This window comes from Thalassophryne amazonica, chromosome 10 (assembly GCF_902500255.1).
Source record: "Thalassophryne amazonica chromosome 10, fThaAma1.1, whole genome shotgun sequence".
Taxonomy (NCBI): domain Eukaryota; kingdom Metazoa; phylum Chordata; class Actinopteri; order Batrachoidiformes; family Batrachoididae; genus Thalassophryne; species Thalassophryne amazonica.
In genome coordinates, this window is record NC_047112.1 from 86,006,330 (window position 1) to 86,032,200 (window position 25,871).

The following is a 25,871-nucleotide window of genomic DNA, read 5'->3' on the forward strand; positions in this document are numbered from 1 at the left end:
TGTATGTATATGTGTATATGTATATGTATGTATATGTGTGTGTGTGTGTGTGTACTGTTCTCCTCACACAGCTGGATTTGTGTTAGGAAGGGCATCTGGCATAATACTTGAAATGAAATAAATCTATGGTCATGGCTCATGTCCTGTTCCATATCTCCTACCTCAGTTTTGCAATTCCACTTGCCATTTTTTCCCATGCAGCTAGTTGAAGGTGTAGATCTGGGGTCCTCAACTCCAGTCCTTGAGGGCCAGTGTCCTGCAACTTTTAGATGTCATTGTTTCAACACACCTGAGTCAATTAATGAGGTCATTAGCAGCACTCTGGAGAACTTGACTGGTCACTGAGGAGATAATTCAGCCATTTGACTCAGGTATGTTGGACCAGGGACACATCTAAAAGGTGCAGGACATCGGCCCTCGAGGACTGGAGTTGAAGACCCCTGCTGAAGGTCCTTGGGACATTTTGGTGGCATGACGGTGTGTGAGAAGGATGATATACTGTACATAGAAATATCGTTCTGAAGTGGTTTGTGCGTTATAGTCGCACTCTGGGTGTGAACAAATTCAAATTCTGTTGCCAGACTGAGAAACAAGCAAGTCTGGCAGCATGCACTGGTACTTCACTTTGCTGCATACATGCCACAGAAGCTCCTTGGGTCCTGGATGACCACATCAGTTGATGCATATTAATAAGGGACCTTATTTGTTTAATCCATCACTGCTATATTAACGGATAAAAAAACGTTATGCCCAGATTGGGTTTCAAAATACAAAACATTAATTTTGAAGAGACACGCTAGAACCAGCATGTTGTCACAGATATGCATCATCACACTTCAGAGCGCTACATTGTAAAAACGTTTATCACCTTTACAAACTGGCATAAAGTCATGATTTAGGACACAGCAGCAGGTGTAGTGTAACATCAGATGTCAGTTGTTGAGTTTGTGGGATCCTGTTATCTGGAGTTATCAGTCAGTGATCTGTTGTAGCGCCATCATGCCATCTAGCGTAGATTGAGTGTGTGTGTGGTTATTTTGTCTGACTGCAGGGCGAGCTCTACGTCCCCAAGCAGCCAGTCCAGTAAGATGAACAGCGTCTTGTACCAGAAGCAGTTCCAGCCCAGCTCTGCAGGCATGAGAATGGCACAGCACTTCCCCGGCCAGTTCAGCTCACAGGTTGGACACACGATGCTTGTATCCTTATTTATTACACAGACGGGACGGCCGGAAAGAAACCAGACGTGTTGAGCTGGTGAACAAATGGATGATTGACTGATTCTTGTGGTTTCAGATGTTGTCTCAGCCAAACATCGTTTCGCCTCTGGTGCGACCGCCTCATGCTAACTCATTTGCGGGAGGTGTCCAGCGCTCTCCCATGGGTCCTCCTATGTCACCCAATGTGGGCGGTGGCCTAATGCCTCACCCCCGGCCCCAGCACCCACAGCACAGCCAGCACCCACCCCGAGGGCCCTCTGGTCCTCCCCTCGCACCCAGAGGGACGCCTGCAGCTCTAAAGGCAGAGCAGGACCTCAAGGTCTGGTGCCACTTTAATTTACCTGCAGATCACATGCCTCTGTCTTCTCAAAGCACTGGTTTAGATCTTCATGCAGTGACTGGAGGTGTGACTGACCTGGTTTGTGCTTTGTCCCTGATCTAGGCAAAGCAGCGAGCTGAGGTGCTCCAGTCCACTCACAAGTTCTTCTCTGAGCAGCAACAGCAACAACTGAAGGCACCGCAAGTCAGCAAAACATCTCGCCTTGACCAGGGGGTGAAGCCTCCACTCGACACCTCGACCCCAAACCACCAGTCAGTGAGCGAGCGCCCTGAGCCAGACAACCCCCCCGTCTCCATGGCCAAGCCCATACGGACTGGCCCCATCAAACCACAGGCCATCAAACAGGAAGAGGGCAAGTAAGGAGCCGGCACGCTCCGCCGATGACAATAAGAAAGGAGGGAAGAGAGGATGAGAGAGAATCTGTTCCCATTCACTCAGTCACCCCCTCATATTAGCCCTGGAGGATGGTGCGGGGGGCGAGGATGGGTTGGCTAGAAACACAAATGGTAGTGAGTCGGCATGGCCCGGCGTATAACTTTATCCTCTACTTTCTTCCGTTTTCTTGTTCCACTTCAGGTGGACAGTTTGATTTGGGATTTTTTTTTTTTTTTTTTTTCTTCCACATTTCGATGATAAAGTTTCATCTACAGTGATGTAGATTCAGAGTTTAAGAGAGAAACTCCAAGATTTGCTGCCGAGTTTCTTTGTTTCTTTAGCTCTTTATTTTGGGTAACCCCCCCCCCCCACTAAAAAATTATAATAGAATCACACAGTTGATAGGAGACCCATGTTTATTGATGAAAGGCTGAATCGGTTTTGTTTCCGTAGTCTGATAAATTCTGTGTTAAAATATCATTTATTAGTAGAAGTTTATATGTTGCCCGAGCTCCCGTCCAAATGTGCAAAAAGCGTCTGTGCACGTGAGAATGTACTCAGTCGTCAAACGCACACTCAGTGGTTTCATCTGTAGTTCTGAAACGGAGATGTGAGTTCGACTGTCGCGGTTTTTGTTTTACCAGAATGAAAATGTGAAGCAGCAGCAGCATAGGGTTGCATTGGTTGGCGTTTTGATTACCGGTGAGCCTTTGGGTCCTTGCTGCCTTCTGCTGTCTGAGCACGCTGATGTTTGCTCTTCAAAACGGGGCAAAGCCGGCAGCCGGAGGGAGCCTCCTGGAGCCAAAGGATAAGCAGAGCAGACACATGGCCTGTATGACTCCACAGCTCTCACAGTGCACTTGCAGGATTTTTAACGAACCGATCGCTACTTCCAGCTGTCTGGCCACACGTACTTTCACTGCTTTCACAACTAGTCACGCCGTCTCATGCACACACATCACTGTAAGGCACCCAGACATGCTGCTACCAGTGCCCGTAGCTAGAATATAGCAGAACAGGGCTGCTTAGAGAAGTAGAAATGGTGAGGAGTCGAAACCGTGGAATTTAAAATAAAGTAAAAGTGTGTCCCCTCACACAGAGGGCAATAGGAACAGGACAGAATGAGAAACTTCAGGTTCTGAGGAGTTTTGTCAGGACACATTGTTTTGTCTGTACTGATTAGAGGAATCGGTGCTGTTTTCTGTCTGTCTCGCCTCCACTAACTGACCCGCCCACAACGCTCTTATTTCAGCGTTATGGTGACAGCAAGGCTCTGAGAACCGTGCAGCAGCGTGCACCCTGGGGATGGAGAAGAGTCCTTGTTTTTAAGGATGGATGAGGGAGGGTTTTTTTGTTTTTTTCTTTCTCCTTGTACAGGGGTTTCATCGCTGTATTAAAATATGTATGGTCTTATTTACATTCTCAGTTTGGTTACAGAAACTAATAAAATAATATACTGTTCAGATCTCTTTCAGTGGTGCTTGTTCTGTTCCCCCTCATGTTACTGCATTTACCTTTGTATCATTTTTGTTCTCAAAATCCAGTTGTGACAATTTACCACCAGGAGGCAATGTAAGACTTCACTACGTCCCTGGAAATGGGACCAGACCCATGTTGTTTCTGGGTTGACCACGTGGACCATTGTTATCAAAATGTTTATTACATAAATTTGAACACTAGACTCTACAGTTCCATGCAATATTTCAACACATGCTTTGTAAGTGGCTAGTAAATCTAATACAGTGTGGAGTGTACTGCACTCCTGTATTTTTCTTTTTTAACCCAAGTAATATTTTGTGTCAGTCACTGTGATATGACATCGAAATATGAAATGCACTTTTATCAATCAAGCTTCAAATATATCTTAACAGGAAAACAAGTTCATACATCAAACAGTACAAAAATAATCCTCTAAAACATTTGCAGGCTGTACAAATGTACTCAGAGCACAAATATGGAATTCTACAAGATCAGATACCATACAGGATTTTTTTTCCTGACCAGTTACAAGTTTGCACTCTGTGATGTATATTAAGGTGCATCATTTTCACCCTTAGTCATAGATTTCTATGTCCCTGCTGTTCCAGAAAATAACAATTGTGAAGTTTGAGATGATTTTGTTAATGTTTAGGGGATCACAGTGAAGTTAGTCTCCGCTAATTTAAGTTTGGAATTTTCCTAATTGATGGTAGACTAGTGGCATATATGATCAAATAAAATACAGTGTAGTCTGCCTATTGGAACATCTGGGGGAAAAAACAACTTTCAGTATCATTCTGTTTGTTACAAAAATTGTCATGGACTACAAATTTGGAGAGGAAATGTCTTTGCTATTGTGTTGAGACAATGTAAACAATAAAGTGGATATTCACAATCCTTTGAAAAAAAATTTTTTTAGTCATTTATGTTTTATGATGGTTTTTGAAAAATTCCAAAGCCTTTGTGGTTACCTTAAATATATTTTGATTTTGCTGGAATTTGTGCTGTAATGTAACAAAATAAACCTAGGGACAAGATGATTTTCAGAGCTCTTTGAAAAAAGGGGGGAAATGTTGCACCCTAATGCATAGAATACATTACAATAAGAATCATAACACTGTGTAACAATTTTTGTTCCTGGCTTCGAAGTGTTATATTTCAACTGCTTATGTCTGTCTATGGAAAAATGACTACATTCAGCACAAACTTTGAGTTTATTTATTTATTTTACATTCTGGAAAGTTCTAAAAGTTTCTTTATTTCTAGATAATTTTGGAAACTTCTAGAAAATTCTGGACAGTTCTAGCAGTTAAAGAATATTATAGAAGACTACTCAGTAGTAGTGAAGGCAAATCGAGAATACAACCCCTGGCAAAAATTATGGAATCACCGGCCTCGGAGGATGTTCATTCTGTTTAATTTTGTAGGAAAAAGCAGATCACAGACATGACACAAAACTAAAGTCATTTCAAATGGCAACTTTCTGGCTTTAAGAAACACTATAAGAAATCAAGAAAAAAGATTGTGGTAGTCAGTAACGGTTACTTTTTTAGACCAAGCATAGGAAAAAAATATGGGATCACTCAATTCTGAGGAATAAATTATGGAATCACCCTGTAAATTTCCATCCCCAAAACTAACACCTGCATCAAATCAGATGTTCTCGTTGACATTGATCCTATGTCATGAAATTGACCCTATGTGTCTTTTTGCAAGGAATGTTTTCAGTTTTTGCTCTATGGCATGATGTATTATCATCTTGAAAAATGATTTCATCATCCCCAAACATCAGAAAAGTGTCCAAAAATCAACGTAAACTTGTGCATTTATTGATGATGTAATGACAGCCATCTCCCCAGTGCCTTTACCTGACATGCAGCCCCATATCATCAATGACTGTGGAAATTTACATGTTCTCTTCAGGCAGTCATCTTTATAAATCTCATTGGAACGGTACCAAACAAAAGTTCCAGCATCATCACCTTGCCCAATGCAGATTCGAGATTCATCACTGAATATGACTTTCATCCAGTCATCCACAGTCCACGATTGCTTTTCCTTAGCCCATTGTAACCTTGTTTTTTTCTGTTTAGGTGTTAATGATGGCTTTCGTTTAGCTTTTCAGTATGTAAATCCCATTTTCTTTAGGCGGTTTCTTACAGTTCGGTCACAGACGTTGACTCCAGTTTCCTCCCATTCGTTCCTCATTTGTTTTGTTGTGCATTTTCAATTTTTGAGACATATTGCTTTAAGTTTTCTGTCGACGCTTTGATGTCTTCCTTGGTCTACCAGTATGTTTGCCTTTAACAACCTTCCCATGTTGTTTGTATTTGGTCCAGAGTTTAGACACAGCTGACTGTGAACAACCAACATCTTTTGCAACATTGCGTGATGATTTACCCTCTTTTAAGAGTTTGATAATCCTCTCCTTTGTTTCAATTGACATCTCTCGTGTTGGAGCCATGATTCATGTCAGTCCACTTAGTGCAATAGCTCTCCAAGGTGTGATCACTCCTTTTTAGATGCAGACTAACAAGCAGATGTGATTTGATGCAGGTGTTAGTTTGGGGGATGAAAATTTACATGGTGATTCCATAATTTATTCCTCAGAATTGAGTGAGTCCATATTTTTTTCCTCTGCTTGGTCTAAAAAAAGTAACTGTTACTGACTGCCACAATCTTTTTTTCTTGATTTCTTATAGTGTTTTTTAAAGCCAGAAAGTTGCCATTTGAAATGACTTTAGTTTTGTGTCATGTCTGTGATCTGCTTTTTTTCTACAAAGTTAAACAACTGAATGAACATCCTCCGAGGCCGGTGATTCCATAATTTTTGCCAGGGGTTGTATTCTTGAAAACAAATTTCAAAATATTGTCCTGATCACAGAAGCAAAGTTTCTGTGGAATAACGGCTATTTTCTATTTATTTAAGGCATAACAGGTTAGGAAACACACTGTGTACCCAGGAACAAAATAAAAATTTGTTACATAGTGTAATTCTTACACTCAAGAGCAGGTGTGTGTGTATGTGTATATATATATATATATATATATATATATATATATATATATACACACACACACCTGAACTTGTTCATGCTTTATTAAATGTCACACATTCAAATTCGCTGTGGTTTCTGCACAAAACGGGCTCCTGCTGAAGATGTGGCGGGGAGACCTGAAGGGTGAAACTGTTCCTCAAACATCTTCACCTCTTCAGTTTAGTAGTTAAGCCGATATCTCACACTTAACTACTGCTGCCGTACAAGCTTTTTGACTTTTCCAAAGAGGAGCAGATGAGGAAATGTTACTTCAGAGCTGCTGTGGTGGTCTGCTGCAGCCTGAGGTCATAGGACACTATGTGAAAGTTGTCCCAGGCAAACAGCTTCCTTTGTGCCGGGTTGTAGTCAATCATGCTGTTGTAGCGGTACTTGTTCCTGAAGGGGATAGACAGGGCCTTCCCTTGGCTTGTTTCGGTGTCATACATGTAGTTGATGGTGGTGTTGGGTGCTGTGTAGCTCGCCACCGTGTACAGTTTACCACATATGATGAAGGAGTTGGCCACAGCATTTTTCCTGATGTTGGTCTCCCAGTTCTTCTTCACTTCCAGACTGTGTGGGTCCAGCTTTGAGATCACGATTGCTCCTTTGGCCTTGTTGGTGGAGTAGACTGCCCACAGCCCTTGCTCATCCACTGCTAAGTCGATGTCTGTGTAGCCTCCCCATGAGTAGGGATACTGACCATGGAAGCCAGCGTGGGGGAGGTCTCGACGGGCTGCGATGCTTTCAGATGCCAGGTCGTAGCGAATGACGGTGCGGCTTCGACGCCTCTGGTAGTACAGGGAGCCTCGGTACACAGTTGCTCCGGTGCTCTCCACCAACTCTGGCAAAAGCATGACCTTCCATTGGGACAGCACAGTTAGTCTGGAAACAAGGAAGAGCCAGAGATACGTGACAGTAAACACGGGCCATGCGAGACCTACCTTAGAAGGAAATCCTCTGGAGAGTTGTTCCATATCATCATATCCAAAGAGCTGCCTGACGTCAGAGCCCACAGTGTCAATGCGCCACACCATGCTGGGCCCGTAAGGGGACACAGCCTCTGGATCCTGCATCCACACGCCGTATTTACCCGCTATGTTGTCAGCCTTCCTGTGAGTCATTGGCTCACCCACTGAAACCAGCTCTCCGCAGCCTGAAAATGGAGACAGAGGGGGACTAACCAGCAGTAAGGACACTAATATCAACAAGAGCACACCGGAAGGTCAACCATTAAAAAAACTGACTGCAAGCTATAGTAAATTTAATTCAATAAAGATTAAAATAATTCTGCTTGCAATAACTTTGTGATTGAGTTCACTTCCCGTCTTCTCTGAACGTCGTGTACATCTTTATATGGCAGCAAGGAATTTACCAGCAACAGATGACTAAAGTAAAATGTGTTGTCTCCCCGTTTCCAGTTACCTCCTGTACCTTGTAAATGTTGGGCTTAAGACTTAATGTTTGATGCACAGGCTAGCGTAAAAAGAAATGATGTTGGAAAGGGTTAGCTACCTTCAGCTTAACCAGGCAACGAGCCCAGCATAGCCTAGCTTAACTGCAGCATTAGTGGGCAATAGATTAAACTATAGCTTATATCAACAGATATTGTTAGAATGTCTGAAAGATGCATATTATGGCTCAGTCTTTCATTTAACGTTAACTGCTGTTTCATTTGGTTACAGTTTAAGTAACTAATTTTAGCTGTAGCACATCATTGGCTTGTCTGAAACTAACTTGGCTGAGTACAGGACTTTATGGAGTTTGATTTTGTGCTCTGTCATGGGTGTATTTAGGCTATCCAACCTAACGATGGCTTAAATCACTGGATAACGGTTGAGCTTCACATTGGCTTTTATCTGGTTTCTTGCTGATACACAGCCTAAATACAGCTGACTGTCCAATTACTCTGTTCCCTCAAAAAAAACAGTGGGGTCCAACAATCCTCATAATTGAAATTCATAATCTATTTTTAACTCCAATATACTGCGGTAGAATAAAATATCAGTTTGTCCAATTGCTGATGGCCTGACTGTAGGTTTAGTAGGTGGACGGGCTGTGGTGTAACCTGAGAGAAGTGGGAGGTCATTTCTCATCGTGGAGGTAGACAGCAAGTCTGGAAAAGTCGCTGGACATCAGTTAAATTTTACTTTATCCGAGTCACCACAAGTCATCTCATCCTGAATAAGGATCTCTTGCTGGGAAACTCAGATGGCAGGCTGTATATTTACCGCTGCCTAAAATACATCCATGCACTCAGGTCCAGGACCGAGCACCAAGTATGTTTTATAAATAACACTCATTGCTATGTTGTTTCTCTGCCTGGCCTCATCAGCTATTAAATTACCCCACATGACCAGCTCAGTTAAACAGATAAAAGCCCCTTAGGAGTTATAATGTGCCTTGAAAGCCAATCAAACATGATTCCAGCAGTTTGCGTTACATTCTTTTTAGGAGTGATGTCAACTCGAAACTCAGGCCTGCTCTCATACATACAACCCCTGGCAATAATTATGGAATCACCGGCCTCGGAGGATGTTCATTCAGTTGTTTAATTTTGTAGAAAAAAAAAATAGATCACAGACATGACACAAAACTAAAGTCATTTCAAATGGCAACTTTCTGGCTTTAAGAAACATAAGAAATCAAGAAAAAAAAGATTGTGGCAGTCAGTAACGGTTACTTTTTTTAGACCAAGCAGAGGAAAAAATTATGGAATCATGAAAAACAAAAGAACGCTCCAACACATCACTAGTATTTTGTTGCACCACCTCTGGGTTTTATAACGGCTTGCAGTCTCTGAGGCATGGACTTAATGAGTGACAAACAGTACTCTTCATCAAGCTGGCTCCAACTTTCTCTGATTGCTGTTGCCAGATCAGCTTTGCAGGTTGGAGCCTTGTCATGGACCATTTTCTTCAACTTCCACCAAAGATTTTCAATTGGATTAAGATCCGGACTATTTGCAGGCCATGACATTGACCCTATGTGTCTTTTTGCAAGGAATGTTTTCACAGTTTTTGCTCTATGGTAAGATGCATTATCATCTTGAAAAATGATTTCATCATCCCCAAACATCCTTTCAATTGATGGGATAAGAAAAGTGTCCAAAATATCAACGTAAACTTGTGCATTTATTGATGATGTAATGACAGCCACCTCCCCAGTGCCTTTACCTGACATGCAGCCCCATATCATCAATGACTGTGGAAATTTACATGTTCTCTTCAGGCAGTCATCTTTATAAATCTCACTGGAACGGCACCAAACAAAAGTTCCAGCATCATCACCTTGCCCAACGCAAATTCGAGGTTCATCACTGAATATGACTTTCATCCAGTCATCCACAGTCCACGATTGCTTTTCCTTAGCCCATTGTAACCTTGTTTTTTTTCTGTTTAGGTGTTAATGATGGCTTTCGTTTAGCTTTTCTGTATGTGAATCCCATTTCCTTTAGGCAGTTTCTTACAGTTCTGTCACCGATGTTGACTCCAGTTTCCTCCTATTCGTTCCTCATTTGTTTTGTTGTGCATTTTCAATTTTTGAGACATATTGCTTTAAGTTTTCTGTCTTGACGCTTTAATGTCTTCCTTGGTCTACCAGTATGTTTGCCTTTAACAGCCTTCCCATGTTGTTTGTATTTGGTCCAGAGTTTAGACACAGCTGACTGTGAACAACCAACATCTTTTGCAACATTGCGTGATGATTTACTCTCTAAGAATTTGATAATCCTCTCCTTTGTTTCAATTGACATCTCTCATGTTGGAGCCATGATTCATGTCAGTCCACTTGGTGCAACAGATCTCCAAGGTGTGATCACTCCTTTTTAGATGCAGACTAACAAGCAGATCTGATTTGATGCAGGTGTTAGTTTTGGGGATGAAAAGTTATAGGGTGATTCCATAATTTATTCCTCAGAATTGAGTGATTCCATATTTTTTTTCCCTCTGCTTGGTCTAAAAAAGTAACCGTTACTGACTGCCACAATTTTTTTTCCTGTTTTCTTATAGTGTTTCTTAAAGCCAGAAAGTTGCCATTTGAAATGACTTTAGTTTTGTGTCATGTCTGTGATCTGCTTTTTTTCTACAAAATTAAACAACTGAATGAACATCCTCCGAGGCCGGTGATTCCATAATTATTGCCAGGGGTTGTACAAACTAGCAAGACTGTGGTATTCTCACCCCAAATACTGCAGTATTAATAGCAGTATTTGTCTTGAAGATGCAACATGTCATATTTGCCGGAGCAGATGGACAGAGAGGGAGCGAGTGAGATGACGTCGGAGTTGCCAGGATTGCATCTTAGTGCCATGTCACACCTTGACGCTTTATCCAGCGTATGCCAATGCATGAAAAATGCACTGAATACGTCATGCAGCTGTCACACCATGATGATGTAGTCACCGTATGCTAACAGCCCCGTTTCCACTAAGCTGTACGGATCGGAATGGTTAAGTCTGGCTTGGTTTGCGTTTCCACCACGGCAGAACATGGAAATATTGATGAGCATGTCATCAAGCATGCATATGCTGTGGCACAGCCTCTCCCCTCCAAACGCAGGCAAAACAGTAATATTTTTTTAAATTTTATTTTTGTCTTGGTGGATCATAGGATTTATTTTCATCATGTGTAAAACACTGAAGAATTGACCGATGTCTGTTAAACGATGACGCGAATGAATGAGGCACTGTGATTATTTCAACTTTTAAAATAAGTTAATTTTTTTGTTGTGGCACAAAGCACCAGCATTCTTTGGTTCAGGCTGGGAACCGCAGGAGCAGACAAACAGAGGGACTTCTTTAAAACACTACGTTTATTCAGCCACGACAAGGAATTAAAGTATTTTCAGACATCATTTTCTAAAATCAGGATGCTTTATGTGGATATGTTTTCATCAGGGTGTGATGATGAATCTGACTGAAACAAACAGGTAATATGAATTTATATTTACTTTGTGTGTGAGTGATTTACCACAGTCCTAAGTCAACTGCCTCGGCTGGCGCCTAGCAGCTGACTTAGAACTGTTGCGGACCAGGGGAATCCGACTGTTTAATTAAAACAAAGCATACCCAAAACGGGTATGCTTTGTTCGGACTGTTACAATGGATGTAACAGTCTGAACTATTTCCATGAGGACTGCAGTTTTCAGTTGTTCAGCCAAACAATGGAGACCATCAATAGACATATTTCAACTTATGATTAACTTACAAGAAACATGTGTCAGCAATCGCATACAGTAGTGTTCAGAATAATAGTAGTGCTATGTGACTAAAGAGATTAATCCAGGTTTTGAGTATATTTCTTATTGTTACATGGGAAACAAGGTACCAGTAGATTCAGTAGATTCTCACAAATCCAACAAGACCAAGCATTCATGATATGCACACTCTTAAGGCTATGAAATTGGGCTATTAGTAAAAAAAAAAAAGTAGAAAAGGGGGTGTTCACAGTAATAGTAGCATTTGCTGTTGATGCTACAAACTCAAAACTGTTATGTTCAAACTGCTTTTTTAGCAATCCTGTGAATCACTAAACTAGTATTTAGTTGTATAACCACAGTTTTTCATGATTTCTTCACATCTGCGAGGCATGGAGTCAACCAACTTGTGGCACCTTTCAGCTGTTATTCCACTCCAAGATTCTTTAACAACATTCCACAATTCATTCACATTTCTTGGTTTTGTTTCAGAAACAGCTTTTTTGATGTCACCCCACAAGTTCTCAATTGGATTTAGGTCTGGGGATTGGGCAGGCCACTCCAAAACATTAATTTTGTTGGTTTGGAACCAAGATTTTGCTCGGTTACTAGTGTGCTTGGGGTCATCGTCTTGTTGAAACACCCATTTCGAAGGCATGTCCTCTTCAGCATAAGGCAACATGACCTCTTCAAGTATTTTGACATATCCAAACTGATCCATGATACCTGGTATGCGATATATAGGCCCAACACCATAGTAGGAGAAACATGCCCATATCATGATGCTTGCACCACCATGCTTCAGTGTCTTCACTGTGAACTGTGGCTTGAATTCAGAGTTTGGGGGTCGTCTCACAAACTGTCTGCGGCACTTGGACCCAAAAAGAACAGTTTTACTCTCATCAGTCCACAAAATATTCCTCCATTTGTCTTTTGGCCAGTTGATGTGTTCTTTGGCAAATTATAACCTCTTCTTTTATTTAACAGAGGGACTTTGCGGGGGATTCTTGCACATAAATTAGCTTCACACAGGCGTCTTCTAACTCTAGACTGTCTTTGATCATCCTGGAGCTGATCAGTGGGTGAGCCTTTGCCATTCTGGTTATTCTTCTATCCATTTTGATGGTGGTTTACCGTTTTCTTCCATGTGTCTGTTTTTTTTTTTTTTTTTTTTTTGTCCATTTTAAAGCATTGGAGATCATTGTAAATGAACAGCCTATCATTTTTTCAATCAACTTTTTAATCAAACTACGCTGTTCTTCTGAACAATGTCTTGAACGTCCCATTTTCCTCAGGCTTTCAAAGAGAAACGCATGTTCAATAGGTGCTGGCTTCATCCTTAAATAGGAGACACCTGATTCACACCTGTTTGTTCCACAAAATTGACGAACTCACTGACTAAATGCCACACTACTATTATTGTGAACACCCCCTTTTCTACTTTTTTTACTAATAGCCCAATTTCATAGCCTTAAGAGTGTGCATATCATGAATGCTTGGTCTTGTTGGATTTGTGAGAATCTACTGAATCTACTGGTACCTTGTTTCCCATGTAACAATAAGAAATATACCCAAAACCTGGATTAATCTTTTTAGTCACATAGCACTACTATTATTCCGAACACTACTGTAACTTACCTACAACTTATGGTCTGTGTATGCGGGACGTATGAGTCATATGCTGGCATGTGTTGAAAATATTTTGCATGCCCAAAATATTTTGACGTACTCGCTGTATTATGATGTATATCAGTGTGCTTCAACATCCTCTTAACTTGTACAAAACTTATTAGACATACACCAGCATATGCCAGCGTTTTTAATACTGTCGGCATACGCAGTCTAAATCGTCAAGGTGAGACAGGGGTGTTATAAATAAAACTAATACCTGTGTTTTCGGAGCCAACAGGCGCGGGAACCTCTGTCACCTCTGCCTTCACCTCCTGGAAGCCCTGTGTTCCATACTGCCACGCCGAGTCTGGCGGTAACAAAGGAAGAGATGGATTGAGCTAAATATGTCAGAATAAAGCAAAGATGGTGCTGCAGCACATCTGAGCCCACCTCTCAAACTGCTGGTATCTCCCTGCTGGTTAGGTCTGTTGATCAGGTGAGGCACGCTGCTGGAGCCTAAACATAGACAGTTTGTTAGTTTCTGCAGCGTGTTTCATGCGTACAGTGGTTTGGATGTTTCAGCACCGCTATCATTACTAGGAAATATGACAGCAGGAAACAAACACCCCTGAGTGGATTTCCATCTGCTCTGGAGTCGGACAGTCGGTGGGTTGGCACAGTTGGACCACACTCAACACCCCTTCCCACCCAGGATTGTCAACTTTTTCAAAAGTCAAATCACTGTCAACTAGAGCACCGTACACATAGACGCAATCCTCCGCCAGCACTATTTTCCAATTCCATAAAATTTTACCTTGGAAAAAATTTGCAAGTTCAAAATCCTGTTAGAAGTGGCTTTTCATAAGCTAAATTAGATGTGATCAAATCTCAGGAGTATGTATTTATTTAATGCACTTGAATCAAAGTTCTTTTTTTGTGGTGTTGTCAGGGGTTTTTTCCCCCAGCTTTTTCACTTTCTGGATTCTTTTTGGTACTTGGTTTCTGACTGATAGCTGGAAGATAGACAAACAGGCATAAAATTGGAACCTCATCCAAATTTGGTGGTGTAGATAAATCCATAACAGAAAAATGAGAGTGACTGAGGCACTTTTGACTGAGATAAAATGCAAAATGTATAGCAAATGGGCTTTTCAATATTAAATTCAAACGTGCACAAAATCCACAATCTGTGTGGGGCCTGGTTAGTACTTAGATGAGAGACCTCTTTGGAACACCAGCAGCTGTGTGTGTTTCTTCAGGTTACACTGAAGCTGCTTCAGGACAGGTGTCCAGCGTAAAATTTGTGCCAAATGCCAATGCGGATCTGGCTGTATCCGCTGTGGCAACCCTGAACAAAAACGGGAGCAGCTGAATGGACAACAACAACATATAGCACCAAATCGCAACAAAGCTGCCTCAAGGTGCTTCACAAAAGTAAGATCTAACCTTACCAGCATCTAGACTAGAGCAAACACACAGGCAACAGTGGTAAGGAAAAACTCCCTGTGATGATTTGAGGAAGAAACCTCAAGCAGACCAGACTCAAACGGGTGACCGTCTGCCATTCTTCCAGAAATGTTTACAATACAGAACACAACAGTTGACGAGAGTCCATGCAGTCATCCAGTCCACTGTCAGGAGGGGGGTCATCGAGCCACTTGTTGGATCTGTTCCTATAGTGGGTTTCATAGGGCTGATACATGCTAACTTGTGCTAACATACAGATTTAAAAAGTGTACTACATTTTCCTTCATCGTGAATACTGGAGCACAGATTTTATTTAATTATTTCAGCAAGTCATTGAATCATTCATTTTCGAAACACCCTTATTCCAATTAAGGCTCACGGAGGGGGCTGGAGCCTATCTCACAAGTCATTGTGTGGGATGCAGGCAGGGTACACTGGACAGGTCACCAGTCTGTTACAGGGCCACAGACAAACACCGTTCACTCACACCTACGGTCAGGTTAGACTCGTGTGCCATGAAAGGTCAAGCTGATGCAGGTTTTAGTTATTATTCATCACCTCAGCAGGTGATATCACAGATGATCAGGACTTTACGTTGAGATGAGGAGCACCTCAGTAAAATCACCTGCTGAGGTGATTTTTGCAAGGAAAACCTGCACCATCTCGGCCTTTGCTGCCAACCCCAATTTAGAGCCACCAATTCACAGAACCTGCATGTCTTTGGAGTTGGGAGGAAGCCGGAGCACCCGGAGGAAACTACGCAAACACAGGGAGGACGTGCAAACTCCACACAGAAAGGAGAAGGCAGTGAGTGAACTGGGGATTTTCTTGCTTTGAGGCAACTGTGCTAACCACTAAACCACCATGCTGCCCACAGCAATCCGTGTTATCATATTATCTTTTAGCATCTAGCTGTAAGTCAGATGGACCACACCCCGAAACATGAACAACTTTGTGGCTTAAAATGGCCTAACCTAATGAGCTAAATCAAAAAAATTTACCCCTTGTGTAGCTGTCATGAATAGCGAAACTAGTTATTGACACAAGACCGTTCTTCTGCCAGATTGTAAACATGTTTATTTCTGCTGTTAAATGGGACATTTTAACAAGGAATTCTCTGAAGATTGATGCACTTTTGGAGCTAGGCTCAAGTAGGCATTCAAGGAAGTGCAGCTTTTGGCACTTAAATGTTAGCCTCATTTTTCAGTACTGGAAGTCGCCGCTTGAGATCGATCAATGATCATCTTCAGAGGCCAAGGTTAAAATTCCAGCTTTGTGACAGTATATAAGAAAATACCTCAGTTTATGGAAATGTGTCCAGATTGTTTATTGTGAGTGAAGTTGACTGTGTAAAAGTATGTGTAAGAATGACACTTTGAAATGTGGGAGTGATGTTTGTTTGTTTGTTTTCATTGTGGTGCTGTAAATAGTTCCAACCATGCATCATGGTTGTCTGTAGAGATGGAGTGAGACACCAAATAAAACATTTTTCTTTTTCTCTGCTCCTCTGATAAGATTTTGATATGCAAATGAATGCTGGAGGGCGTGTCCACATTCATTCACGTACAGCAGCGGGAGTGGAATCCAGGCTTATACATATGAACAAAATTTCAAGAGAGTTGAGAACTATGAGGGCAAAACAATGCAGATTTACGGATCCGGATTCAGATCACCTCCAAAATTGAATGGAGTCTTCCATGGCCTAATATGTATCTATGTGGAAAATTTCATCAAAATCGTGCAGTAGTTTTGACGTAATCCTGCTAACAGTAATCTTTCAAAGCCTACATAAAGTAAAACTTGATCCAGAATCTGGATCTGGAAAACCGCCAAAACAATGCAGATTTACAGATCCGGATTGAGATCACCTCCAAAATTGAATGGAGTCTTCCACGGCCTAATATCTATCTGTGGTGAAATTTTTGTCAAAATCCGTGCCTTAGTTTTGATGTAATCCTGCTAACAGACAGACGGACAAATAGATAAATAAACACCAATGATTTTATTTCATCCTTGGCCGACGTAATGAATTCTTCCAACTTTTCGCAGTCACCACAGCAGATCTGATATGAATCTGCACGTTGATTTGGCACAAGTTTTACACCGGATGCCCTTCTGTATGTAACTCCACATTACATGGAGAATGGGCATGGGCGGTCTTCAAATGGGAACCTTCTGCTTTGGAAACAAGCACATGAACCACTTAGTGGTGCAGCTTAGCTAAAATTTCCATAACAACTGTGTATTTTGTGACAAAAGCATAGACGTTGGCACACACATTCTAAATTAACTAATGCTTATTTTCAGATATGGAGCCATCCTGGAGCTGACCTCTAATGAGCTACAGGGGGTCAAACTTTAAAAAGGCTCTAATCATTTTTGAAAACTACACCACATTATTTGTCTGATCATAAAGATTTGAAAAAGGTATAGTTTGGACTATCTATGACTGAATGTTCAGGAGTTATGGGGTAAAAACGGCAAAAATGGTGACAAAGATCAGTTTCACTTTGTACAGAGGTCAAAAGTTAAAGTTCCCTCAATTTTGGTAAAAAGAGATGCAAATTATTGTTTGAGCTAATAGTATTAATAAACAGAATAGTTTGCACCATGTGCCATACTGAGTTATGATATTATGGGGTAATATATGTCAGAAGCCAATGGACTTTTGCGGTGACTTTGCTTTCCCACGTGTATTGTCCACAGATTCCAGGCAGATAATCCCTAATGAAGGTTAAATGCCAGCATCTGGAAGCTGATGTTGATTCCTGATGTTAACAAAGAGCAGCCTAGTGTGGGTAATGAAGCAGATGATGAGGCTCACTGACATGTGGAGATCTTTACAGAAACATCCTGAGAAACAAGTCTGAGGTCATTAAGATAGAGAAAGTACTGCTGGGCACGGTTAACGATGGAGATGAGGCATTCCTTCCTGTTTAGGATGCCGCTGAGCAGAACCTCAGAAACAGACCAGACTGGATTCCATCTCCTCAGAGGAGGGTCAGAGTTGTTCAAATCAGCTTCCTGCACGCCTCAAAAAAAGTGAAACACACAGCAGTTACATGGGTGTTTTTCCTGACAAACTTTACAAGATTAAAAAGTGCTCAGAGAAAACAGTGAGGCCACACCCATATTTCAGTGCGCCAGTCATTAAGAGGATTTTAAACACTCAAGTTGGCAACAATAAAGTAACCATAAAATATCTGAACTTGTTTCTATAAAATTAGAGAGTTTCTTAATTCCTGTATGAGCACGGGCCTCTGAATTTAACCTTGCCTCCGACCTTGATCTTTGAAGGGTCCTACGTAAAAAAAAAAAATCACATCTTCCCATCCGTAGACCCCAAAGTACCTGCCAAGTTTGGCCAAAATCAGTTTTGGTGTTTTGAAGGTATCTTGCTATCGAACAAACAAACATGCTGTTGTTTGTTCTTCCTGTAGGAAGACGACCATCTTCATACTTTCAGCGTTGAGAAACATCAGTGGGACAGTGTGTGCTGAGATGACTGATCAGGCGATCTAGGTTCTGGCACAATGGGGACAAGACAAAGAAGCAGAAGTTGCTGAAGGGCTGCTTCTACCACAGACCTTCCCTTTGCCTTGGTGTCTTTGATCTGTAGAGCTTCAAATGTTGCTGCTCCCTTTGTGACTGCATCACGCCGTGCTGATTGGTTCTGCACAAGAGTCCCCCCAAAATTGTCATCAATGCCAAAGTCTTTCACACCAGTTTTGAAGGTGTCCTTGGACCATTTCTTCTGGTCTTCTTGAGGTTGAGCTCACATGTGAGATTGTTACTAAAGCTCTTTGAAGACAAACATACGTACATGTTCACTATGTTTCCATGTTCACATTTGCCAAAACGGTTTTGTCTCCTGTCCTCTTATTTCTGTGCATTTTCCACAGACCGTGATCTATGACCTTTGTGTTTTTGGCCACAGAGCATGAGGATATAAATTAGTAACCAGAAGGGGAACATCTAAACATCATGTAGTCTCTACTGGTGTCCTGTGGACAGTGTTGCCACAGTTACTTTTAAAAAAGTAATCCAATTACTGATTACTGATTACTACTTGAAAAAGTAACTTAGTTACTTTACTGATTACTCAATTGGAAAAGTAACTAAGTTAGATTACTAGTTACTTTTTTAGTTACTTTCCCCAGCTGCCGACAACAACCCACCTCAACATGATAATGATACTTGTTTTGCCAAAACTCACTTTATAGTCACCCTTTCTTGGCTTCAATGAAAATAAATACTTGTTTTATAAAAAGTAAAATAAAGACGTCTTTCTTGACCTCATATTTAACTGCTGACAGCACTGTAACAGTAAAACGTGCAATTTCTAACCTACATTGTTTATAAATGTAACTATTAAATTCATTCTAACATTTTTCTAACATTTAAATTCTCTCTAAACATTTTACTTGTCGAAATTATTATTATTATTATTTTAAGTAGTATTAGTAGTTGTAGTAAAAAAAGGCTTCAAAACTGGACCTTTAATCTAGGGGTGTTGTGTGGGGGGCACATCCCTGCCCCACGCCCCCATTCCATCTGGATTCGCCCCTGCTTTGGTGTTTGAGCACAAAGAATGGATAACATTTATTTATGCAGAAAACAGGACCAGATTTACAGGTAAGAAAGTTTTATTGCGTTTTCACATCATGTGGTCCTCAGAAAGAGAGTTTAGGTACATTTGAGTGGAAAATAGTGTTAGTTGTTGACGCGTCGCGGAGGATCAGCTGTTTATAGCAGCAGATACAGAGCGGCTCAGAGAAAAAAAAGCATAAAAAATGCCTTTGTAAAGCTCAGTGCAGGTGTGTTGTAAGAGGTGAGGACGAGTCGTAGCTGTTGCAGAAAACCGCGGATGAAAAGTTCACAGCTCGCTTAAAGTGGGCAGTTCAGTCGAACCCCGACCTCCTGCCCACGGACCAAGTTTAATGCTGCTGTCGACCCACAATGCAAAAATAATACAACCCCTGGCAAAAATTATGGAATCAGCGGCCTCGGAGGATGTTCATTCAGTTGTTTAATTTTGTAGAAAAAAAGCAGATCACAGACATGACACAAAACTAAAGTCATTTCAAATGGCAACTTTCTGGCTTTAAGAAACACTATAAGAAATCAGGAAAAAAAAATTGTGGCAGTCAGTAACAGTTACTTTTTTAGACCAAGCAGAGGGAAAAAATATGGAATCACTCAATTCTGAGGAATAAATTATGGAATCACCCTGGAAATTTTCATCCCCAAAACTAACACCTGCATCAAATCACATCTGCTCGTTAGTCTGCATCTAAAAGGAGTGATCACACCTTGGAGAGCTGTTGCACCAAGTGGACTGACATGAATCATGGCTCCAACACGAGAGATGTCAATTGAAACAAAGGAGAGGATTATCAAACTCTTAAAAGAGGGTAAATCATCACGCAATGTTGCAAAAGATGTTGGTTGTTCACAGTCAGCTGTGTCTAAACTCTAGACCAAATACAAACAACATGGGAAGGTTGTTAAAGGCAAACATACTGGTAGACCAAGGAAGACATCAAAGCGTCAAGACAGAAAACTTAAAGCAATATGTCTCAAAAATCAAAAATGCACAACAAAACAAATGAGGAACGAATGGTAGGAAACTGGAGTCAACGTCTGTGACTGAACTGTAAGAAACCACCTAAAGGAAATGGTGTTTACATACAGAAAAGCTAAACGAAAGCCATCATTAACACCTAAACAAGAAAAAAACAAGGTTACAATGGGCTAAGGAAAAGCAATCGTGGACTGTGGATGACTGGATGAAAGTCATATTCAGTGATGAATCTCGAATCTGCATTGGGCAAGGTGATGATGCTGGAACTTTTGTTTGGTGCCGTTCCAATGAGATTTATAAAGATGACTGCCTGAAGAGAACATGTAAATTTCCACAGTCATTGATGATATGGGGCTGCATGTCAGGTAAAGGCACTGGGGAGATGGCTGTCATTACATCATCAATAAATGCACAAGTTTACATTGATATTTTGGACACTTTTCTTATCCCATCAATTGAAAGGATGTTTGGGGATGATGAAATCATTTTTCAAGATGATAATGCATCTTGCCATAGAGCAAAAACTGTGAAAACATTCCTTGCAAAAAGACACATAGGGTCAATGTCATGGCCTGCAAACAGTCTGGATCTTAATCCAATTGAAAATCTTTGGTGGAAGTTGAAGAAAATGGTCCATGACAAGGCTCCAACCTGCAAAGCTGATCTGGCAACAGCAATCAGAGTTGGAGCCAGATTGATAAAGAGTACTGTTTGTCACTCATTAAGTCCATGCCTCAGAGACTGCAAGCTGTTATAAAAGCCAGAGGTGGTGCAACAAAATACTAGTGATGTGTTGGAGCGTTCTTTTGTTTTTCATGATTCCATAATTTTTTCCTCAGAATTGAGTGATTCCATATTTTTTCCCCTCTGCTTGGTCTAAAAAAGTAACCCTTACTGACTGCCACAATTTTTTTTCCTGATTTCTTATAGTGTTTCTTAAAGCCAGAAAGTTGCCATTTGAAATGACTTTAGTTTTGTGTCATGTCTGTGATCTGCTTTTTTTCTACAAAATTAAACAACTGAATGAACATCCTCCGAGGCCGGTGATTCCATAATTTTTGCCAGGGGTTGTAGTAGCGCACAGTGACATGGAGAAGTAACTTTAATCTGATTACTGATTTGGAAAGATTAACGCGTTAGATTACTTGTTACTAAAAAAAAGTGGTCAGATTAGAGTAACGTGCGTTACCGGCATCACTGCCTGTGGACAGGGAGGTGTGCAGTGCATCCCGAAAGTATTCCTAGCACGTCACTTTTTTTACATTTTGTTATGTTTACAGCCTTATCCCATAATTGAATAAATTCATTTTTCCCCTGAAAATTCTACCCACAGTACCCTATAATGACATTAAAAAAGTTTTTCTGATTTTTTTTTTTCCCAAATTTCACTCACTCACTCACTCACTCACTCAGCTTCAACTGCTTACTCCAGTTAAGGGTCACAGGGGGCCGGAGCCTATCCTTGCAGTCATACGGTATGAGGCGATGAGGTACACTGTGGACAGACAATAAATTTGAAGTTTCCAATCCACTGGACCTGCATGTCTTTGGATGTGGGAGGAAACCATGCAAACACTTGGAGAACATGCAAACTCCACACAGAAAGGCCACAGGTGGAAATTAATCCCATGACCTTCTTGCTGTGACGCAACAGTGCTAATCACTAAACCACCGTGCTGCCCATTTTTGCAAATTTATTAAAAATAAAAAACCTAAGAAATCACATGTATTCACACCCTTTGCTCAATACTTTGTCGATGCACCTTTGGCAGCAATTACAGCCTCAACGTCTTCCTGAATATGATGCTACAAGCTTGGTGCACCTATCTTTGGGCAGTTTTGCCCATTCCTCTTTGCAGCACCTCTCAAGCTCCATCAGGTTGGATGGGGAGCGTCGGTGCTCAGCCATTTTTAGATCTCTCCAGAGATGTTCAATCAGATTCAGGTCTGGGCTCTGGCTGGGCCTCTCAAGGACATTCACAGAGTTGTTCTGAAGCCACTCCTTTGGTAACTTGGCTGTGTGCTTAGGGTTATTGTCCTGCTGAAAGATGAACCATCACCCCAGTCTGAGGTCAAGAGTGCTCTGGAGCACGTTTTCATCCAGGAAGTCTCTGTACATTGCTGCATTCATTTTTCCCTCGATCCTGACTAGTCTCCCAGTTCCTGCCGTTGAAAAACATCCCCACAGCATGATGCTGCCACCACCATGCTTCACTGTAGGGATGATACCTGGTTTCCTCCAAACATGACACTTTGATTCATGTCAAAGAGTTCAATCTTTGTCTCACCAGAGAATTTTGTTTCTCATGGTCTGAGAGTCCTTCAGGTGCTTTTTGGCAAACTCCAGGTGGGCTGCCATGTGCCTTTTACTAAGGAGTGACTTCTATCTGGCCACTCTACCACACAGACCTGATTGGTGGAATGCTGAAGAGACGGGTGTCCTACTGGAAGGTTCTCCTCTCTCCACAGAGGAATACGGGAGCTGTGACAGAGGTTCTCAGTCACCTATCTGACTAAGGCCCTGCTCCTCCGATCTCTCTGTTCAGACGGGTGGCCAGCTCTAGGAAGAGTCCTGATGGATCCGAACTTCTTCCATTTTCAGATGATGGAGGCCAGTGTGCTCATTGGGAGCTTCAAAGCAGAAGAAATGTTTTGTACCCTTCCCCAGATTTGTGCCTGTCTTGGAGTTGTACAGACAATTCCTTTGACTTCATGAAAATTCAGTAAGGTATATCTTCTATATTATATTCCAATTCTAAGGTGGAACTATGCCAGTATACAAAGGTATATCTAAATATCTAAAAAGGAAGAGTAAAATAGGAGAGTAGAGTAGAGCCACCTAGGTGCCTGGTCTTGAGAACCACGGATGGTAGGTTAGCTTAGTTAGGTTAGCTTAGTTTGTGCTCTGACATGCACTGTCAACTGTGGGATCTTATATGTAGACAGGTGTGTGTCTTTCCATTTCATGTCCAGTCAACTGAATTTTCCCTATCTATTAAGCTCTAGTAACATCTCAAGGATGATCAGTGGAAACAGGATGCACGTGAACTCAATTTTGAGCTTTAAAGGCAAAGATTGTGAATATTTATGTACATGTGATTTCTTTAAAATTTTTTAATACATTTACAAAAATCTCAAAAAACGTTTTCACATCGTCATTATGGGGTATTGTATGTTGAATTTTGATTGGAATTTCATCCATTTGGAATAAGGCCATAACATAAAATGTGGAAAAAGTCAAGTGCTGTGAATATTTTCCGGATGCACATATGGAGGGATAGACTGCATCTGCAAGCAACCCAGAGAGCAAACAGGGATGTTTCAGACTGAAAAAAGATAAGGGGAGTGTGAACAACAGAGGGTGATGGATGAATAAAGGGGCATGCCTGCCAATTAGACAGATGTTTGGCTACTGCACACAGAATACCAGAGCTTAACCGTACTGGCGCCAACATAAATCCCAAGTTTTCTTGGCGCCGAGCCCACTTTGGCTGCCACTTCCATCAGCCTGCACCGCCACACTCTCTATGCCTAGTGACATAAAAAAAACTTGTGAAATTAGACCTGGAAACAACACGCCCAGAGTGTGGAACCCGCCCCACCTCCACCTGACTGTTATTCACATCCTGCTCACTGGGCAGAGGGAAACACCGGATGTAAAGGAAGCTGGATCAGTTCATAAATACCGCACAGAGGCACTCTGGCCTGCCACCATCTCTAAATGCTGTCAGGAAGTGGAGATCATGGGAAACCTGAAACAAGCGTCTCCGGAGACTAACACTTCCACCATGAGTGTGCACGGATTAGTCCGCTTTTGGAGACAGATACAGTAACAAGATGATCCTGAACGAGATCGTCTCTGCTGTTTACTGCCAGCGGAGACTAGCTATATTTATGAGACTCATTTGGCCATCAACATGCAGAGTAGAGCCCGACCGATAAATTGGTTGGCCGATATAAGCCTTTCATCAACATATCAGTATTGGCATTATTTTGGAAATGGTGTCATCATGTAGTTTGTCCAGCAGAGGCTGTTTTGATAGCATTATTTACAGTGCTGTCAAGCATGGCTGGGACCCCATCACCCCTTGGTCACATTAGTTACAAGAGAAAGACAAAGTGATCAGTTGCTATTCATTTTCAGTCAGAGTGGACATTTTACAGCAACAAGTGGTTACTATGCCACGAGGTAGGCAGGGCCAAAATAAACAAGAAGTCTTTTTATGCAAATGCTGAGCGATGCCACGCAGCGCCTGCCAATCTGAGTGAAACCAGCATGACGTACATTGGTTGGCTGTTGGTTACATTTGTAGTTATTTATAATAGTAAGTCCCTTCGGCTGCTCCCTTGTTTGCACTCGGGGTCGCCACAGCAAATCCAAGGTGGATCTGCATGTTGATTTGGCACAGGTTTTACGCCGGATGCCCTTCCTGACGCAACTCCACATTACATGGAGAAATGTGGCAGGGGTGGGATTTAAACCCAGAACCTTCCGAACTGAATTTGTAGTTATTTATAATAAAGTTCACATTTAAACTGTCAAACACCAAGCCTCAATTACTTTTCTTTGTCATAAGGGTTTGATAAAGAAAAGTTAGGAATAATTACCAGTTTCTGCGTACGTATCGACAGTTATATATCGGTCAAAATTTTTTACTCTCTAAAATCTGTATCCTATCAGCCCCCCCAAAAATTCATATTGTTCAGGCTCTAATGCAAACACACACAAACACACTCCACGCGGCTCTGCTTGTGCTTGTCTGAACAGAGTGCAGAGAGTCCTACCATCAGCGGGTCTCCTCAGGCCCCTGTCCTGCAGTGGGTGGCTCTGCGGCACCATGGCGGTCTGTGGAGGACACGGTCTGCTCCTCAGCCTCTCCATCTCCCTCCTCATGTCCTCCATCCTGCGCTGAAGCCCCTCCACCTCTTTCTCCAGACGCTCTTTCTCTCCCCGCAGCAGGTTTCTCTCTCCCATAGCTTGGTTCAACGCCTCCTGAAGCTCATGCTGAGCAGTGGCACCAGTGCCAGGACCCCCGGTGAGGCGGGACACCAGCACTTCCAGCATGCTGAGTCTAGCCTTCAGACCTTCCACCTCTGGGCCTGTGGTTTGAGGGCAGCTGGCCTCACTGGGGCTCGCCACAGTGAAGGTGTATTGGCATCGTCCACTTCGGTCATTCCCTCTCCACAGAGCGGCTCGGTCCTGTGCGTCACCACGCAGCAGGAGGCCACTCAAGCACAATGACAAAAGGACAAACATATTGGAGATGCAAAGGTGTGCTTTAAAATGATTCCTGTCCTTCCTCTCTTGATGTGGAGTCCCTGCTTGAACAAACACCGAATCCTGATCTGTGCTGATGCCTTCAGCTTTTTTATTTCTTCAGTCTGGACACAGGTCTGGTGCTCTGAGCTCTCCTCAAGCACTCACAGATATTTATATAAGCTGGAGTGCGGGGGGGCGAGGGGGGAGCAGGGAGGAGAGCAGCAAATGGGGAGGGAGGCAGGGGAGAGTATTACAACACTGAATTTTCCCAAAGTCTGTGTTTAATCATATTCATTGGCTCGTCCTC

The 25,871-nt window shown here is 42.0% G+C and overlaps 2 protein-coding genes and 1 long non-coding RNA gene across 3 annotated transcripts in view; 2 read left to right on the forward strand and 1 right to left on the reverse strand.

Moving 5' to 3' along the window:
• Positions 1-3,401, forward strand: part of prrc2c (proline-rich coiled-coil 2C) — a 75,613-nt gene extending 72,212 nt beyond the window's left edge. Inside the window, exons 32-34 of the mRNA XM_034180412.1 lie at positions 1,052-1,178; positions 1,294-1,536; positions 1,660-3,401. Of these exons, the coding sequence (XP_034036303.1) occupies positions 1,052-1,178; positions 1,294-1,536; positions 1,660-1,917 (628 nt within the window). The 3' untranslated portion in view covers positions 1,918-3,401. The remainder of the gene's footprint in view (positions 1-1,051; positions 1,179-1,293; positions 1,537-1,659) is intronic.
• Positions 3,402-6,387: 2,986 nt separating this feature from the next.
• Positions 6,388-25,080, forward strand: LOC117519116. Its single transcript, XR_004563180.1, has 4 exons — positions 6,388-6,399; positions 9,202-9,207; positions 23,247-23,250; positions 24,814-25,080. It is a non-coding gene; the product is annotated as an uncharacterized LOC117519116 (long non-coding RNA).
• Positions 6,497-25,671, reverse strand: myoc (myocilin). The gene is made up of 6 exons (XM_034180413.1): positions 25,640-25,671; positions 25,090-25,599; positions 13,704-13,769; positions 13,531-13,620; positions 7,391-7,602; positions 6,497-7,306 (listed from the first exon to the last, which is right to left on the reverse strand). The coding sequence occupies exons 2-6, from the start codon at positions 25,559-25,561 to the stop codon at positions 6,716-6,718; spliced, it is 1,431 nt and encodes a 476-aa protein (XP_034036304.1). The 5' UTR covers positions 25,562-25,599; positions 25,640-25,671; the 3' UTR covers positions 6,497-6,715.
• Between the last annotated feature and the right edge of the window lie 200 nt (positions 25,672-25,871).

What these genes read in the sequence shown, in the direction of transcription:
- myoc (XM_034180413.1), bottom strand. Translation starts at nt 25,561, where the DNA reads ATGTTTGTCCTTTTGTCATTGTGCTTGAGTGGCCTCCTGCTGCGTGGT. An exon ending in TGTTGGCTCCGAAAACACAG is followed by an intron (nt 7,603 to 13,530) that starts GTATTAGTTTTA and finishes CTCCATTTTCAG; the next exon opens with GCTGCGGAGAGCTGGTTTCA. An exon ending in CCAGAGGATTTCCTTCTAAG is followed by an intron (nt 7,307 to 7,390) that starts GTAGGTCTCGCA and finishes TCCCAATGGAAG; the next exon opens with GTCATGCTTTTGCCAGAGTT.